Raw genomic sequence first — 19,708 nt, 5'->3', positions numbered from 1 at the left:
ATTCCCTTCGAGCCCATACCAGTGAATTATAATAATGATAATCAACTATAAATTACATTATGACATACAACGTTACATTGTTACTAGGAACGCACAATAAAAAATATAATACATAAACGTACTATAACATCATTATAGATTATATTATGCACCTAAATGATAATCATTACAAACGATAATAATCGAGTACATAATAGTCTTCATGCTGGTCATTCAAAGGCGGAGCGTTGCAGTGAGGAGGTTGTAACCGCGTGCCGCTGTTTTCGCTTTGGAGGTAATCGTCTGGAAACTACCAAAGCTCAGTACCGTTACCGTTACCGCCATGAAAGCAGTACCGACATCGTACTTTTGTTCAATACTAATGTTCACGTTGGTTCACAACACGAAAGGTTGGTCTTTCAATAAATCCTTTCGAACAATTTTATTTTATATTATTTTATTTTATTACAAAATATTGTAAAGTATTTTTTTTTTAATTTGTAGAGCTTGATGTAGTTCCTCATAATATTTTATTGACACAATGATTATCGACAAAGATAGGGCAAGGATTAACGTTATGAAAATTTTCATAATATTTCTCACAAAATATTATTAAGAAAATAAAAATAATTGATAATTAAGTTAAAAAAAAAACATTTTTTGTGATTGAACTATGTTTTAGCCCCAACAATATTTTCATAGAAGAATCACTGAAAAAAATCACTTAAACAATAATAACAATTAAAGTACTTTTCATTGTATTTACATAGTGTGCTCTTTTATGTTTCATAGGAGATAATATTCAATAATACAATCAATGTAGTTTTGTTAATTTTTAAAAAATATTGATTTCCTGGATTTAATAATTTAATATTTCGTTCTCCAAACATATAATTTTTGTAAAATTTATAATTTATAAATATTTATAATTTTTATTAGATCAGTAGAATAGCATTATTGAGGTTGTAAATTAATTAAAAATTCATTTTTCACCCACATTAAAAATATTTTTACGTAATAGTAAATATAATTATCTAATTTTTCGAGAGTGCTGGGTACTTTAAATCTCTTCATAACACAGTATCTAATTTTTCTGTATTGACAAGGGAAAACAATTTTTTGACTCAATATTTTCTACATAGGAACTCAACTGATATCTTAGACGCTTGCATGAATTTTTTATAATCCATTATCAACCTTAATGTGAAAAAATACACCTAAAATGAAGACGTGGTCAAAACTGTTCTAAATAAAAATTATTATAGTTAGGCAGTTTGTTTGAAAATAGATGAAAATTTAAATAGGTCAATTATTTAATGCATTATTTTCTGCTCCTTCTCATAAAATAAATAATGAATGCGTGTTTGTTTATTCGGAAAACAGTAGAAATTTTAGCAGGTAAACCATTAAAATTATAGTAATATAAAGAAATTATGCTTAAAATATTATACTTAAGTGTAATAATTAAGTGTGATATTTTGTGAACAGTTGTTGACAAAATATCAAATATGTCTTATGATATACATACTATAAAAAACTTAATTAAATTATTTATAGTTTATGGCTCTCTATTTTTACGTTACTTTTAATATTCTACATTAATTTATAATGAAATTTGTTTTGAATTATTTTAAAATATTTTATACACTTAATAATCTAAAACTTCTATAAAATTCAGTACATGCAATAATGCATCAAATGTCCAAATTATGGTTAAATCTCATAAATATATCATGTTAGACTACTGAATTTTAATATTATGAAACATTTTTTTAAACTATTACACCTAATAATTTTCTCATTGATAAAACAACGACAGAATTTATTAAAAATAATTAACAGACGTTATTAATGGGATTGTAGAAGTATAAATTACCTAGCTAATGTAAGGTATGTTTTTTGTTAAGTCTTATCCTTTTTAAAAGCAAATAATTCATGTACTCGTAAACAAAACTGTAATTTACATTTTTAATTACCAAGTAGCAAATTTCAAATGATCATTAATTATAGTATTTTAATTGTTAAATCGATTAATTTTTACTATTAATGTAAAGAAGTCCTTTGAATTAACTCTAGATCTTAAGTGTCTGTTTGACTGATAAAACGAACTTCATTTAGTTTTTATTTGAGCTTACATTTATTTCAAATAGTATTTTTCGTTGTCATTTCATTATAAAAATACTATAATTTTTTTTAAATACTAATTAGGCTATCAAGATTGCATTAAAAAAACCTGTTAATTTTTTTCGTTGAGCACATTTTATGAAACAAAAAGTTATGAGATAGTTTTAAACATGCGGACTTTTGTAAAATAAAATTCCTCAAATTAAAAAAAAAATATTTTAACTAAATAATGCGCTACTCAATAAAAAAGAGCAGTATATGAGTAAATCTCGTTTTGTATGTATCACTAAGTGATAATAAATAAAGAATTTTTTTTATTGAAAAAATTGTGATCTTAATAAAAGTATCTTAAGCACACTAAAAATAAGTTGAACATATGAATTAGTAAAATATGAGTGTAACTTTTTGTAGTGTGCAAAGTGCAAACTGTCTGAAGTAAATAACCAACGATTTTTAAAAATACGAATGACCACCCATAGTCACGTCAAATCAAATACATTTTTCTCTAAACCGAATGACAACCATAAATCACACCAAGGGTAGCTTGACTATTCGCCGAAATAATAAAAAACATAATAAGAATAAAATCCAGTCTTAGCTAGTGTTCGCCATTACGACACAGTATAAAATATTTGATAAAAAGCGAAATTGTTTGGTTCTATTCCTATCTTTAAAAGTTTGAATTTTGTTGAACATAAACGACATATTCTTTTACAAACTGCATTAATTTTATGTATAGTGTTTTTATAACTTACAATACTACTTGTTTATTTTTGTTGTTGATAGATTTACTGTTCAGTATCAAAAAATAAAAACCGCAATAAATGTAAGGGCTATCCTTATTCATCCCTTGGTTATGGGCGTATAAGGATGTTTACATGACCAACAATTTATAATAACACTTTGAAATATAACAAATATCTTTTGAAATAAAAAGTATAACAATAGATTATCTTGAAAATGAATTGGTAATTTTTTATTTTCTCCGCCCTCCTCTCTTTCCTAATTTTTACCTTAAGAGCAGTACTACGAACCGAAAAATAATAAAATCATTTAATTTCTCGTTATAGTTTTAAGTTAAAACAAGACTATTATCACTATTTTTAAATACTTTTTAATTAAAAAGTCATATTCTAGTATTTTTTAAGTCGCAAAAATTTTTTATTTGAAAAATTCACTTTTTTTCAACTTGTTTAAACGTTTTTAATAAACAAAAATCTTTAATAAGGTTTGTTTCCTTAATAAATAATAAACTGTAGGTATAAATTCTCTAGTAAAATAAAAAGCAATTTATAATCTAACTGTATCATAATTTCAGCTCTTAACTAGTACTATAATATTTAACTAATAATTTTAAATATATTACTTCCTTATATAGATTACAATTTGGCCCGTTTGATTTAATTGTTTAAAAACTTTTAAGAATGCAAATTTTTTTTTTAATTGTGTATTTTGACATACTTTTCAAATATAAGTAAGGGTTTTATTTAAATAAAAGTCTCCTTCCATTCATTCAACAAAATTCAAAAATATATTGTTTTGATAAAGAATGATTTTAACTGTAGTTCATCGTCAACTCCTTAGCCTCTATTACACGTGTTTAGAATCGATTCTACATTACAATGATTTGACAGAATTATTATATCAGCTGTTGTTGACCTAACGTAACCTCATTATGACTGAGGAAATCTGTAGGAGGCAATATGTATCACTGTTAACGTTCTTGTAAAGTCACCCATCCAAGAACTAACAGCAATTAGCACTGCTGAACATTAGCGCTAAGACGGCGACTGAATGATCCACTGATATCACTGATTGATACCACGCCCCATAATTTTAACTATAGTTATTAATTTATTTTATTTAATCCTATTTTAAAAATACATAAGGTACGTATTTACGGTTGAAACAAAATGAGATTTTCTTTATTTTTTTTTATTTAAGTAATAATAAAAATATCCCGTACTCGTATTTTTACTAAAACACCATATTATTTATTTGTGTCAAAATCCTCTAAAAGTACTGAAGAATATGAATATTTTATGAGAAAAATATACAGTATTATGTGACTACTTATTTTCTATTGATTCTTGGTAACTAAAAACATTTAAAGACATTACTCCAGATCAAAAATAGTACATATTTTTCAACTAGGCATTCATATTTGTTTGTCAAACTAAAAAAATATGATTTATATCATGCTAAACGCAATGTGAGTTTTATACATTGATTACCCTATACGATTTTTCTAAATTTCTTACTTCGTGTTTAAAATATACTTGGGTGTGAATGGCCTTTTCCATGTTGTAATTTAAAAACTTAAATGCATTTGCATAGATTCAAATCCTTTTTATGTCGTACCGTAACTGAATAGAAAATGTAGCATTAGCATAATTTACTAGGTTTATAACGCGCTCGGGATCTTAATACTTTAATTGCACACTTTTTTCTTTGAGTTTTATGGTCTAAATATATTATTGTTTATAGTAACTTAATGTAATGAGCAATTCGACATCTAACTTTCTATAATTTCCACATTAGGAACTAAAAGTAAACATATTTAAAAAACATTATAATATTTAAGAACAATCGAAAATTTTAATAAGTATAAAATATTTTTTATAAATGTATGTTAACATTTATAAATATTTACTAATTACACGTTGGTATTTTAATTTGATAATCAACTGTTTCAAACCTAACTTTTCATTATTTTTTTTTAAATTACTTAAAATCAATTTTTTATTAATGAATGACCCTAATCTAAGCGCTAAAAAATGATTTTCAGAGAAATCTATTTTTCATTTCTAAACTGTCTTACTTTAAAATTTAAAAACAATTTTTGTTTTAAGTTTATTGTTTATAAAATTTAGCATTTTTTTTTGTTAGAAGCACTGTTTTAACTTTAAAACTACGGTTTCTACTTAAAAATAATAATAATAAAAATTATGACCAAGGGTCTAAAAGGATTATTTTCAAAATAAAAATTCTTCAAAATATCAACTTTACCTTTGCACATCAAACAAGTGTTTTCGTACATTAAAATACATTTTAAAAAATCTCTGTGCTTTAGCTGTTGGCTCAATATTAAAAATAGATCCTTTATAATGAATTTTTTCTTCGTAATAAAGTTACTACCTATTCAGTTTACTTGTGGTCCTTTACGACCATGTTTATTCCATTCGTTAATTTAATAAAAAATAACAATAAAATGAACACAAAAGTATAAAGCGGCTAAAGTAAATTACACAAGTCATCAAATACGATGCACTTTATTCTTTGTTTTCAATATTATGAGCGTGTTTAATACTTACAGTAATGTTGCGGCTGTAATGTATTATTATATTCTCACTCTTAAGAGAACGATTCATTAGGAAGGTGGTGGCAACGTTTATGACTGCCGTACGTTTACCAAATCAATCATTTGACCTTTCAACACGGTCGATAGCCTCACATCAGCTCGTAAGCTCCAACAACCTATTATTATTATGATTATTTTACGTTTCGTTTTAACGTATTATAATCATATTTTTTCTACAAAGATATTGTTTCGAGTACGGTAGCGAAAGGACAAAAGCCTGCTACTTTAACCACTAAATTACACGTTTCGAAGTCATGCGAACACCCTAACGGTCGCACCATATTATAGGGTTACTACAGTTTTAGAACGCCAAGTGAAAACAAGAGTTTCCATATTTTGGTCTCTATTTTATGTTATGTGGACATGTCGAACGATTTAGTATAAGCAAATCGAAAACTTAATATCGGTCTCGAAAACAAAACTGTCTCATTAAAAAAAAAGTTGCAAGACATTAAAGTACTATCACGCGATGGTGCAAAAAATACCCTTTGAGTTTGTTAAAAGAAAAAATTTAATTATTTTTAAGGAATAATTTATGCTAACCAATTTGGCCACTGCTATCACGTTGTAAGATCTTTTTTTGTTTTTTCATTGATAATTATATACATACATTTATCGAGATAAATGTTTGTACATAGAATGTATGTGATATATCTTTATATATTACATTGCGCGTATAAGTGATATTTATTTAATATATCTAATCTCTGCTGGCCTAGTGCCCAGGTTGTCGAACGCATTTCACTATGTAATCATTTGTTATTATAATAAAAATGATACAAACTGCCTAAAACGTCCAAGTTTTGGCCGTTACCTCCGAGAAATTTTGACTAATAACACCTTTAATTAACACATCAGTGGAGGGTTAAAACCGTTTCTCCTCTACCCATCGTTTTATTCTGTCCCAAAAGCGGAAAGTGTTTTGGTCTAAGGACATAAATTAAACAAACGTCGGACGGGCACTATACGAAGTGTGAAAGCACGTGCGTGACTTATCATTATCAATCGTCATGTACATGGAGGTATTGATGTCGTTTCTTTCTCGAGTGTAAGTACAAAATTGGTTGAAAAAAAAACGAGGTAAGTGAAGAAGGCCGTCAAGTGGCTGTTGTTCTTGTTCAGCAAAATTAAAACATCACAACGGGCGACTGCAAGAGCACATGAACAGACAACAGCCAAATGGCGTGACTACCCGAATTAAAATATCACGCCGTTACAGTAGCAGAAACCCAACCACAAGACCGGGGTTCCTATATTGCCCACTTGGTATTATTATTATTATTATTATTGTTATTAAAACATGGTATTCTTATACATACATACCACTTGTGCATGTATGTGTATTAAGAATTTATTGCGGGAAAGGGTAGCACGCGAATCGCGCTTAGACACACAACGCGACCGGGTACGGTATATCCTTTTAAGAAAAAAAACCAGTAGCCGTAATCACTAGGGTATACTTCAGAACAATTTGGCTAGTACCGAGGGTGTTTTTCTTCTTTTAACTCCTTTCTCTTAATTACATTTCACTTAATAACATTAGGACACGGTGTTGCCGAATTCATTGCATATGTAATTAGGTCACTATACAATGCGGGCTAACACCACCAGACAGATGTATATTGTAGACAATAGAGATACTTTTTAAAAAAGCGAAATATGAAACATATAACTATGTTATTTTATAAACACATGATAATTATTATTATTTGCATAGTAGTGGGTCAATGTAATATAACTTAAATTTTGTAAATAATTAAAACTAATATAGTTTGCAATCTTATTGTAAGTAATTAACACCCCAAGGTTTAATATGATTTCAATTAGATATCTTATCATTTGTTTATAATTTCAGAAATTTTATTCAGTGAAATACCTTTTTTCGGAGACACCATGGACAATTTAACAGTGACTGTTGGACGTGATGCTATTCTAGAGTGTGTCGTTGAATCACTGTCTACTTTTAAAGTAATCAAATATTTTATTTAAAATTAATACAGTTGATTTATTGATATATATGATGTTTTAATAATATCGTTTAAACAATATAAAAAATAAATAAATCGGTAAAACTTTAATTTCATACGTGTTAATGCTACAATTATTGCAAGAAAAAGCGAAAGTTTAACAAATTTTTGGAAGCTTATCAGTTAAATATTTGAAATGCTATTAGATCATAAAAAAAAGTAATAATAATTATTTAATTGTTCTGTAATAGCAATTTAATTTAGTATTTTTCCAAACTCATATTTGAGTTAAGTATTATATACAAGAGTGATTATTGATAACATGATTTTTTGCTCTACTACTAAAAAGTGCAATAACTTTAAAAATATAAAACATTAATTATGTCATATATTATAATTTTTTCTTTTCGAAAGTTAATAGTATCCTACGTTTTATGATTTTCCTCCAAAAAATGGTTCTAACCCCCTCTTACTCCTATAAAATTATGTCAACTTTTGTTTTTTTAACCAGACACATATACATATATATTTACCTAGCTTAAAAATAAAAAAAGCATCTATCTAAGAAATTGACTGGTTGATAACAACTTTTGAACCATTATTTTTAAAGATATTAGTATTTTTATACAAAGACGGTAGAATAGTAAGGTTCTAAAATGTTAAAAGATAAAAAAAATAGACCTGCGCTTCATCTCTAGTCTTTATATTAAAGTGTTGTAATAACTTACAAAATACTGGTTTAATAGATATTATTGTCCAGTCATTATCTTAGTTAGATCATTATCTTATTTGTCAGTTGATTAAATATATATAATTCAATACTATTTTACAGAAAGTAAAATTATGTCATATTATATGCTTTAAAAATATGGCAAAAATAAAAATTCACTGAAACTATAAATATATTTATCCAACTAAATAATTTCTAAAATTTTTATCCTAAGTAAAAACTTAGATGTAAAATATGTTTAATGACAATTAAATACTTTTTGATAAATTCCACTAATGCTCCTACCTACTCCAGTAACATTTCTTTATAAATTCCTTCTTGTTATATTCAAACTATTTTTAAGTATTTTAAAAAACATCAAGAATAAAATACTACGCTCTGTTCGCAAATAATTGTCCTTCAGTCAATACACTAATATTTATTTAGGCTTATGTTAATATTTATAATTGATGAATTATGTATTCATGTACTATATTATTAAATAATGTCTACAACCATTTGATTTTATTCTTGGTATAACGTTTTTAGCAAACAAAACAAGGATCATTTTATAATACACTGTAAACAAAAATTTAATAATACACGTATATTGTACGTCTTTTATAAATCAATTATTATAATATCACAATCCTATGTAAAAATTTAAATGGTCAAAAAATACGCCAAACAGATTTTTATTTATTTATCATATTATATTGTTGTAATCTTTAACAGTTTTCTAAAACTTATTTTTATACGATTTTCATTGCTATCTATTTTTATTGAAAGAAAGCACAATAAAATTATCTGAAAATCAAACCATATTATAACTTTATAAGATGTAAGAATCATAACTTTTTTTTCCAAAGTTCCATTTCCATTTGTTTTGTGATTTGTTTTACTTATGATTCTAAACACGACCGGAAACTACATTAGGACAAGACCTCAAAATTTTGAAATTAGATTGCTTAGTAGCTCAAAGGAATATCATTTTGTTTCTTGTAGTCTTTGAAACTTGTTAAATGTTGACACTGGGCTCATTCAAAAACTTAATACTTAGTGTATGTTTTGGGAGATATTTCTATACATGTGCACACAAAAGTCAATTACATGTTTTAAATTATCTTTAGATACTTTACAGAATAATATTGTTAAAAGTTTTGTTATTATACTGTAGGGCAGTCATTAAAAACTATTTTCATTTCCTTGTAATATTTTGTTAGAATAAACTAATTAATAAAACTGTGGATAAAAAACGTTCCTCATTAAACTGATACTCGCGTAATGACGGTGTATTCTATTACCTTGAAAATAGATTTAATTAAGTAAAAGTATAAACATATCATCAAAAAGATAAGCCTCTGGGCCTCATATAATATAGTTTTTGTTTGTGAAACCATCAGCAATTTGTCAATATTTCATGAACTTGTTGATACTTTTTTATTTATAAAATTATATTGTACGTTTATACTAAAAGTAATTCTTCAGTTGCGTGTAGTTAATTCAAAATACACGATTAAAATCAACATTACAGCGTGGTTTAATTTATCATAAAACACCATAAAACACTTATAAATAAATTATAGGAGCAGAATAGACATACAGTTATAAACTCTACAACCGTATTATTAAACCTTATATAGTGTCACAAAAATCAAAACAAGTTACCTGTATAGCATATATGCTTTACAAAAAAACATAAAATATTATAACTTAAATCATATTCTGATAAAATATATTTTATTTTTTGCGATATTTAAAAAAAAATTTAGATTTTATAATGTTTTTTTTTTATAATTTTCATATTTGTATTTTTACAAAAAAAAGTTCCGAGGTAGATAAAATTTAATAATTTAATGAAATAAATAATCTTAAATGAAAAGTTATAAAATAATGAACTATCTTAAGCAATTATAGTTAAAACCTTTATTTTAATAAATAAAAATTTTAATCGGTTTTATTTTATATTAATCATTTTATTTTATTTATTCTAAAAATCACAATTATTCGAATAAGAATCTTTATGGCATGTCTAAATTTAGAGTTTTATTTAACAAATGGAAACTTTTTTAATGCACACAGAATTTCAATCTCCATTAATATAATTATAAAAACCTAAATACTTTTTTTGCTTTTAAGAGCCTATACAAGTAATTAAAAATTAAAGCGTAAAAAATGAAGCTTCTATGTGAACCGAAAATATCTAAATACTTATTTCACATAAAAAAAAAATAAAATCTTATATTATAGTTTCTTTTTTTTTAAAAAAAAATCTCTCCAACGCGTCTGAAATTTTTGAACTATTTATTATTTAATTTTCTGCTTGAAAATATGAAATTGTTCCATTTTCGTATTCCGAACTAAAATTAATTTTTTTTCTATATTATTTATTAGATAAACGTCCAAATTATCCTTTGTTATACTTCGAATAGTAATAAGTAAATTATTGTTAATAAAATTTAGTGTTGTAATGACTAATTGAATTATACAGCATGACTCTGTAAAATTAACAGATATTAAAGTCAGATAAGCAAGAAACCCTGGACATAATTTTCTCGTGGGAAAACCCTTACATGTATTACGGCAACAGCGGACGGATCTTAAAGAAGTCCAGTCAAAGTCATTGTTTTCGACATCACCCCTTGTGACATTTCGAAGACGAGCAAAATGTCAATCGCATACAACAGGAATACTCAAATGTCACAAAGTGTCTTAACAATAATTTGGAGACTTTTTTTTTTTCGTCGTTTTTGCACCTTCGTTGACTGAAAAATACTTGTATTATTATATTTACCATTGCCAAATGTGCGTTAAAATTTAATCGATTTTCTCGTTATTACTATTTCGCTTAAAACAACAGTTGATAGTTATCTGTAAAAAAATACAGTGAATTCAGAAAAATATTTGGATATAATACAATCTACAGAGGTATTGTTTTCGTATCGTAATACACTGGGAGATCCACACTCTTTTCCCTTAGATACTTCAATATAATACCTACTTCGTATTGTACTCATTTATCTGGTTTTTTATAATTATTGTATTGTTATATTTTTCAGCTTTTATGGAAGTTTTTCATTTATGCCTACATATTACATGATTTCGTATTGTTGGGATATGGTTGTAGAGAAACGGGGGATAACAATAACAACATCCGAGACTGGGGAGATGGTCACCGTATTCACACGCAAACGTACTATCTATTGTACTCCAGGGATTTCTGTCATTTATTATTTATTTATGGGCAGCATTGCTAATTATTCGAGCACACCCGTTCATGCTAATTTTCGAACATTTCCTTTGATTTTTGTGTTTACTAGGATTATTATATGATATCGATTGGATTTTATAAAGCTTGTAAATTAAATGGTTAGTAGTGCGTTTAAAATCCTCCACCGTGGACAAATCAAAATATTCATTACTTTAACAATGTTCCATTCTAATTTATAATTATTTAATTTATTAATCTAAAATACTGTTATTTAATAAGTCATATTTTTTTAACACATATTTTATAAGCTTAAATTTTAAACTTGTAAGACAAATTAATTAATTTTTTTAATATGTAAATTTTATTAATGTTTGAAAAAGATAATTTAATAATTAACTCTTGAAAAAAATTAGTTAACTATTTTATTTAACTAGCTACTACTAATATTGAGTAGTTCTTTCTGCTGAGGGTTAGTAGGCATTTTCTATAAACATATTATAAGTATTTCTAAATAACTTCAATGATTTTAATAATTAAAATGAAAATATAACAAAAATTACAAAAGTGTATTACAATATCAAAAACATGTATTCAAAAAAAAAAAAAATTTGTCGAATAATAAAGTAAACGAGATAAGGAGAAAATAACTTGAAAATGATTTGAACATCACTAATTGGTTAAAATGCTACAAAAATGTGAACACCCGCTACTTCAAAGTAAAGCTCAAAGCCGCTGAATAATAATGGTCGATTGAAAATAATTAAAACAAAACGTTATGCGGGTTTCGCGTGCGTTTTAATTATTGTTGGTCTAATTCTTGTTGACGGACTTTTAAGTTGTGCAAATATTATATTTCACGCCTACATCAACGTATTCTCCATATTTAATATTGTATCAAATGATTTTAAAGAAAACAAAACTTTGAATGTCGATTTACGTGATTTTGTCACATTCACTTGTTTATTTCAGGTTGCGTGGCTTCGAGTGGACACACAGACCATATTGTCTATTCAAAGCCATGTAGTGACGAAAAACGAAAGAGTGGTTGTAACTCATACTGATAGAAGAGTGTGGAGATTACATATTAGAGATGTCCGACCTACCGATCGCGGATTTTACATGTGCCAGATAAACACTGATCCGATGAAAAACCAAATTGCATACCTTGATGTAGTAGGTTCGTAGAAATTATTTTTTCATTAAACCTATCATAGTTTTCGATTTAAAATTATAATATTAAACTCTTTTAAACAACATGTCTAGATAATATATAAACTATATATAAATATATAGTTATGATGTCATTATGTTTTCTAGAATAAATCTAATAGATGTAAATAAACTATTGATTCTGAGGTTGTTATATATTACACGTTATTTTATTATTTATTATATGTTATTCATTTTATTTGTTCGTAGTGCCACCAGATATTCTAGATTATCCTACAAGCTCGGATATGGTTGTACATGAAGGCAGTAATGTAACATTGCAATGTGCTGCTAGTGGTTACCCTAATCCAACTATTACTTGGCGTCGAGAAGATAATAAAAACATTACCCTGTCCAACATATTAACTGGTACTTTCCTATCTATTTGAAAAATGCCAACTTTTAATAATCATAGGTTATTTGATCTCAGGAAATATTGTTTTTTTTAATTTAAAACTAAAGTAAATATATAATAGGCTATTTTACATTTAATGAGCTTCAGTGAAAATAGTAATTTTTTTATAAAAACAACTTAAACATTGTATAATTATAAAATAATAATATAAGAACTAATCATAAGAAGTTTTTTTACTAAATTTTTAACTAAAGCAGTTATAAAGAAAGAAATTTTTCTTAACTTTAATATTTTTGTCAACAAAATATTACATTGTTGATTGTAAAATAAAGAAATAATAAATGTATACTATTATTGAAAAATATAGCTAGCATAAAATGTAGTGGTCGAATTACTCATTTTAAATTAAATAAAAATTTATCCTAAATAAAAGTATTCCTAACTCAAAAGTTAAGATAATGACTGTCTCTATAAAAAAAATTTTTTTCTATTTTAAAAGTTCTAGATATGAGATAAAAGTAGTTTAAAATTGTTATAGAGTAACATCACTAATGAATGAACAATAAAGAGTTTTTGGTCTTTTAAAGTTCTTTAATAATTTATATTTTAATAGTACACTCATAAAGTTAATACATATTTGTTCGATAGAAAATTTTCAATAATAATAATGTAATAATATTTATAGTTAACTTAACACAAACATTTAAATTTGTTATTAAATGTTGAAAATTGGAATTTTCCGGTAAATAAACAATTAAAAATATTATATCGACAATTGTGATATTGCAGTAGAACTTAATTTAGATATTTTCTTTGTAATAAAAACTATACACAGCAATTTGTTATAATTATATTAGAATTTTTTTTAGTTAGAACCTCAGTGGTGTTAGTTCAACGGTAGTATTCATGCAATGGTGATATTATTCTAATTGATAAAACTAACTTTGTAATCATAAAAATAAAACGTTAAAAATCTTAGACTGAATTTTTAAATGTACTATATAGCCTAAAATTATCGATATATAACCAATTATGTGTAAATTTTAATTTAAAAAGTATACCAAAATTTTCACGTTGACATTCATGATTCAAAATTGCATGACTATAGCGCCGGCATTTAACCGTTTCAATTTTTTAAATAATTTAAAACAATTTATTATTATATTTACTACAAAATACAAAATATTTTGAATATTAACTATACCGTCATCACAGGTCCAAAGGAAATACTTAAACAATTATGTATATCAGTTATAGTTTCTATATTTTATTCTAATACTAATTAAACATACTCATAAAATGAATTTATATTTAATTTAAGAGATAGTTACTCACAAAGATGAATAATTAATCAATATTTTTATTTATTATCCTATAAATAATAGGAATAACCAAATCACTCAGTTTTAGGTAACGAATAACCTTTTAGACTAAATTATATCTACTTTAATTTTTTATTTTGTAGCAAGTTAAAAATAAATAGATCATTATTCAAAAATTTACAAAAATACCATTTTGCTCAAAAAAGTTAACTATTAAATGTTATAACAAACTAATAAAATTATTTAATTGATTATATAAATTTATTTTACATAAATATTTTATATTTAATTCTGATTTACCCATCAAGTATCAGTTGTTGAAAGTCCAACATTAACGTTTCACCGCGTAACTAGGATACAAATGGGTTCATATTTGTGTATAGCTTCAAATGGAGTGCCACCAACTGTAAGCAAGCGAATTACATTAATCGTTCATTGTAAGATCAATATTAAATTTTACATTGATTATCCTATTCTAAAAACGTAATATTTTATAGTTGCTCCGATGGTATGGATTCAAAATCAACTAGTAGGTGCATTTATAGGTGATCGACTTTCTTTAGAATGTCTCGTTGAAGCATTCCCTAAGCCCATTAATTATTGGTCGTCTGACAATGGAAATATACTTCTACCTCAAGGTGTTTTTTAATTTTTTACATAAAAAATATTTATAATTAATTAGCATTGTTTAAATAAATGTGTTTTATTAATTACATTTACATCAATATTTTTACTCTCAAACTTGTTTAGATAAATCAAATCACTAAGCCATCTATTATCGTAAAATTATCGGGAAGGGAAAATTATAATTTTCAAGTAATTCACGGTTGTTTTATATTTGCTTTTATAAAACTTCTAAGACTAAAAAATCAATTAAAAAAAGAAAACATCATAAGCTACTAAAATCAAATCACGATGCTAATTAGAAATTGTTCACTTGCTTATAATATGATAATAACTATTTATATACAATACTTTTACCTTAAAGGTGGTGAACATTTACTAAATAATTTAGTGAAGGCAACAATCTATGATATAAATTCTAATACAATGTATTAGTTAGATAAACCAAAACGACAGATAGATTTTTACTTTGTTTTATTGTTGTTTCAGCTATAAAACATTCATTTAGATGAGATTAATTGTCTCAAATATACAATTCGTTTATTTATCTTTGTTAACCATGATTTTAGGTTGGAATAACTATATAGATTTTTCCGTATGAACCAATTAATTACATTACTTACTTATTAAAAAAAATATTATTACTAAAAGATATGTCGAGTGTGTCTATTTATTATTATAAATATATAAAATTCCAAAAATGTTATTTTTTAGATGACAATTACGATACATCCTTTAAAGGAGATGCATATAAAGTGGAAATGAAATTGACGATCAATCGTGTAAAACATACTGACTTTGGTACTTATCATTGTGTTTCCAAAAATCCTCTTGGTGCAACAGATGGATCTATAAAAGTTTACAGTAAGTCAAATAAAGATAGTTAATACGGTATGCAAGATTAACCTTTTGGAATCAAATATACGTTTTATCACTTAGCCTCTGAGGCACATCTTCAGTCACAAACCTTACTAGTCTCAATAACAATTCAGAATATTAAATACTTTGATATCTTAACCGTAATACATCAGAAGATATTCCAAACGATTCCTCTTCAACTTGACATCCATTCCCTAAAAATAAATAATAGCCTCTACAATAACTATGTACACAACAAAAAATTGAAATAACACTCTGAGTGGAATTATTTCATTTTTAAATATTATATAGTTTGACTAGCTTTAATATAACTAATCAATGATATAAATACTCAAATTATATTAGTTCTCCTTCATTAATGTCAGTTGAAAAGAACTTGAAAAGGCCGTCTCCTAATTTCGGTATAATTTAATAAACACTAAAAATTGTATTGTTTAATTAGAAAAAGTGGTGTCAGACAAAAAGAAACATAATAAAATAATACCTTCTTAGCTCCGCACCGAAGCTAAACAACTTTTTAGTAGTACATATAACAAATTGTCATCATAAACTTGTCATTTAATAACTAGAAGCAGTGGTCTATCCAAAAAAAGGCTAAAACGGCTAAACCCTCTCCATTGTCCTTGCTAAACCAGCATTTTAGATAAAAAAGTTACTTTAAAAACGTCATGTCTAGGGCATACCTTAGTTTTTTTTATTAGCCCCGCCCATTGAAAATCTAGGGTATGCCACTGGCTGGAAGAACCAATAATATCCAAGCTTAAGGCATATTTTCAAAATATTAGTATCTCCCACAATCCAAATATTTTTATGGAGGAGTGAGAAGGAGTCAAAACGATGTGGTGTAGAAGCTCCCCATATATCAATTACTAAGACATATAAATAGTGAATGGAACTATAATAGGGGAAATTTTTCGTTACACTCATATTTATTAATACCTGTTTAAATACTAAAATTACTTACAATATTAAGTAGTATTATTATAATACTTAGTTTTAATTATTTTACAGAACTTCCAGGAAAAAATTGGAAATGGAACGATTATCAAACTTTTCCCACGGCTTCCGACAACAGCCTACTATACACAGGTACTAGATACAGTTATAAATTATTTAAATAGAAAAACAAGTATCATACAAAATTCCAAAGAATATATTTTATCAATTACTAACAATAACAATAATATTATCAAAAAAGTTACCACATTTGTGTATGAGTAATGTATAGGCAAACGCGGATTAGTTAGGCGTGAAATCAAGATAATTTCAATGTGCCAGCTTAAATTAGGGGCTGATCGTAAATATTTGAATCTATTATATAGTATCTTATTTCCAATATGACATAGTGCATATTTAAAAATATATGTATACATATATATAACTCATTATAAACGCTAAAACTGGCAATTTAACCCGGGTATCATTTTTAATTTTGTCAGTTATAAATTGAAAATAAATATAAACATACTAATATAAATATATTCATCTAATGAAAAATCTGATCCTAACGGTAACAAGTCTACTTTAAATATCGATTCATTAAATTTAAGAAAACTATTGCACGAAACAAATATTTTTCTTGCAAAAATTCTTATCCATTTTATATCCAAATTTAAAATATTTAAAAATAATTAAAAAAATGTTCATTTTATTATTTAACCAGGATCCTCATCAAGTATGAATAGCAACAACGGGAACCAAAATTTACACAAAAGTCTTCGAATATCTTATGTCATAATATATATTATTTTTTTGAAATTAAGTAGCATTATTTAATTTTTGTGAATATTAAGATGTATTTCAAGAACAGGGTATAAATAAAAACACTCATAGGTTTTTTTAACATTCATTGATTTATTTATAACTTTAAATATTTCATACATAAGTTACGCCTAAGCACGGGCTCAAAATTAACAAAATTTCAGTATCGAGAATACTGAATTACTACTTCTTATTCTAGTTCATAAGGATAATATACGAGGTGTGACTATTAAACAACTATACTGATGCTACTATTACCTCATATTGCGAATGTGCCGTGACATATATGAAGATCGCTGTCTGGTAATGTTTGCCTCACTATAATCTTATAGAACTTTCTATTGGTTAGTTATTTTGATTTTAACTACCGTTTGAATTAAACTATATAAACCAGTGACTCATCGATAAAATGCAAAGTGATTAAATATAATAACGGGTTAATATCACATATTATGTTAACCTGAGTGAAATTGCCATACAAGTTTATATGATGTTTAAATAAGTGTACGAGAATAACTATTTATCCAGCATGCAAGTTTTATATAGTTTAATCATTTTAATCAGGAATTTAAAATTATCCACCTCTTTAACGACCTTTAACATCACTAACGTACGAAAACATTGAAAATATAGTTAAATAATCCACCAAAATCGTTGTCTAATTAACCAAAGACTTGTTGAAATAACAGGAATCAACAAAGTAAGATCTTGTTAGATTTTGTTTAAATCACTCAAATTCTGCAAAATTGGTGTCAACATTTCCAACTCCTGGCTCAATGTACCACTCCATTTTGTTATGTCTATGAGCAGGTTCCATGTAAAATACGACTGTCTTGTAACAATCTGTCAATTTTAATCGATCTTTTCTTAAGTGACTTTTATTTTACTGTCCAAAATTAAATTGGAGTTAAATAGGACAAGATTTGGAAGATGAAAGCAGTTAAAGTAAAAGCCACAAAGGTCCTTAACCTACTGTCGGAAGTAAACTTCCAATGCTGCTTTCAACATAGAAAAATTGTATGAAATGGTAAAGGGAAAACTGAGGGTAGTATCATAGATAAGGTTTATCTTATCAGTGGTAGTATATTGAGGGCGATAAAGTTTATGGCTTAATTGATAACGAACAATTAATGATATGACATCAGTCTGGTTATTTAATAGCCACGTCTCAAAAATGGTTTTCTCGTGGTAATTTTGTATTAAAGAGATACTTGGAACCTTAGACTACTGTTTTCCTCATGCTTGGTATTCATGTATATTATAATACTTAAAAACTTATTTTATTACCGTTAAAACCTCTAATTAAACTTAATAATATAATTTTGATAATCTAACACATATAGGCGTATTTAGATGTTTTCCTAGAAGAAACGACTTAATTTATTTTCGTTATAATAGACATACTAATTTTGTTTATAACATAGTTAAAAAAAGTGATATTATAAATTTAAAGGTTTTGTATACTAAGTCTAAAAATATTATCGAATTTAAGTCCAGCGAAGTGATAAGTACTAAGGGCATCGCGCTTCCTGTTATATATGTCTACACACAACTACTTAGAAACGTATCTTTTACGTTACAATTTATCTGTTACAAAATAATTTTTAGGCCTTATAAGGGTTACAACCTATACTATGTCATATTAATAACTTAAATATTTTAAAACATAATATGATTTAACTATATCATAAAATAGACTTAATATTCTCCCTCATAAAGTTATTTAGATTATTTTACACATAATTTTTGAAGATTAAACATTACTTTTGAGAGCGTTAATCCCCGCTTCAAAACTGAGCTAGTGAATACAATTACTCAACATCAATGGAAAAGGTAAAAACCTGAGAAGCATTGAGATCACTTGTTAATTTCTAAATAAATAAAATATTTTATTGAATTAATTCGTAGAATTAATAATATAAGTGTTATAAAATAAGAAGTAAACTATAACATATTTATACATTTTCTTTTTTTTTAGCTTATTTAAAAATTGTCAATCAAAATATTTTATATAATATAATTATAGTTTTCCTTTATGATAATGACACATTGTTATTAGTTATTGTGTAAATATAATTATGTAATTATAAAATATGTAACATTTAAATAAAAATAAGTTAGATAATTTTAATATTAATTGCCATTTTTGAAGGATCAAAATGTTTAATTTATTATCTTGATTACTTTTTTGATTTGGACATCATTGT

At 25.9% G+C, this 19,708-nt stretch overlaps 1 protein-coding gene across 1 annotated transcript; it reads left to right on the top strand.

The window, feature by feature from the left end:
- The first annotated feature begins 36 nt into the window (after positions 1–36).
- LOC126902784 (lachesin-like) lies at positions 37–19,634 on the top strand. Its single transcript, XM_050680390.1, has 9 exons — positions 37–389; positions 7,320–7,432; positions 12,321–12,528; positions 12,771–12,929; positions 14,546–14,674; positions 14,735–14,875; positions 15,576–15,725; positions 16,752–16,829; positions 17,404–19,634. Exons 1-9 carry the CDS (start codon positions 323–325, stop codon positions 17,514–17,516), a joined length of 1,158 nt encoding a protein of 385 aa, XP_050536347.1. The 5' UTR covers positions 37–322; the 3' UTR covers positions 17,517–19,634.
- Positions 19,635–19,708: the final 74 nt, after the last annotated feature.

This window comes from Daktulosphaira vitifoliae, unplaced genomic scaffold (genome assembly GCF_025091365.1).
Source record: "Daktulosphaira vitifoliae isolate Bord-2020 unplaced genomic scaffold, ASM2509136v1 Scaffold_3, whole genome shotgun sequence".
Lineage (NCBI taxonomy): Eukaryota > Metazoa > Arthropoda > Insecta > Hemiptera > Phylloxeridae > Daktulosphaira > Daktulosphaira vitifoliae.
The sequence above is the reverse complement of the archived record's forward strand: the minus strand, read 5'-3'. Positions and strand labels throughout refer to the sequence as shown.

Excerpts from the sequence above, each read along its gene's own strand:
- LOC126902784 (XM_050680390.1), top strand. The coding sequence starts at position 323 with ATGAAAGCAGTACCGACATCGTACTTTTGTTCAATACTAATGTTCACG. Across the intron at positions 15,726-16,751 it reads TGGATCTATAAAAGTTTACA|AACTTCCAGGAAAAAATTGG; the intron begins GTAAGTCAAATA and ends ATTATTTTACAG. Across the intron at positions 16,830-17,403 it reads CAACAGCCTACTATACACAG|GATCCTCATCAAGTATGAAT; the intron begins GTACTAGATACA and ends TTATTTAACCAG.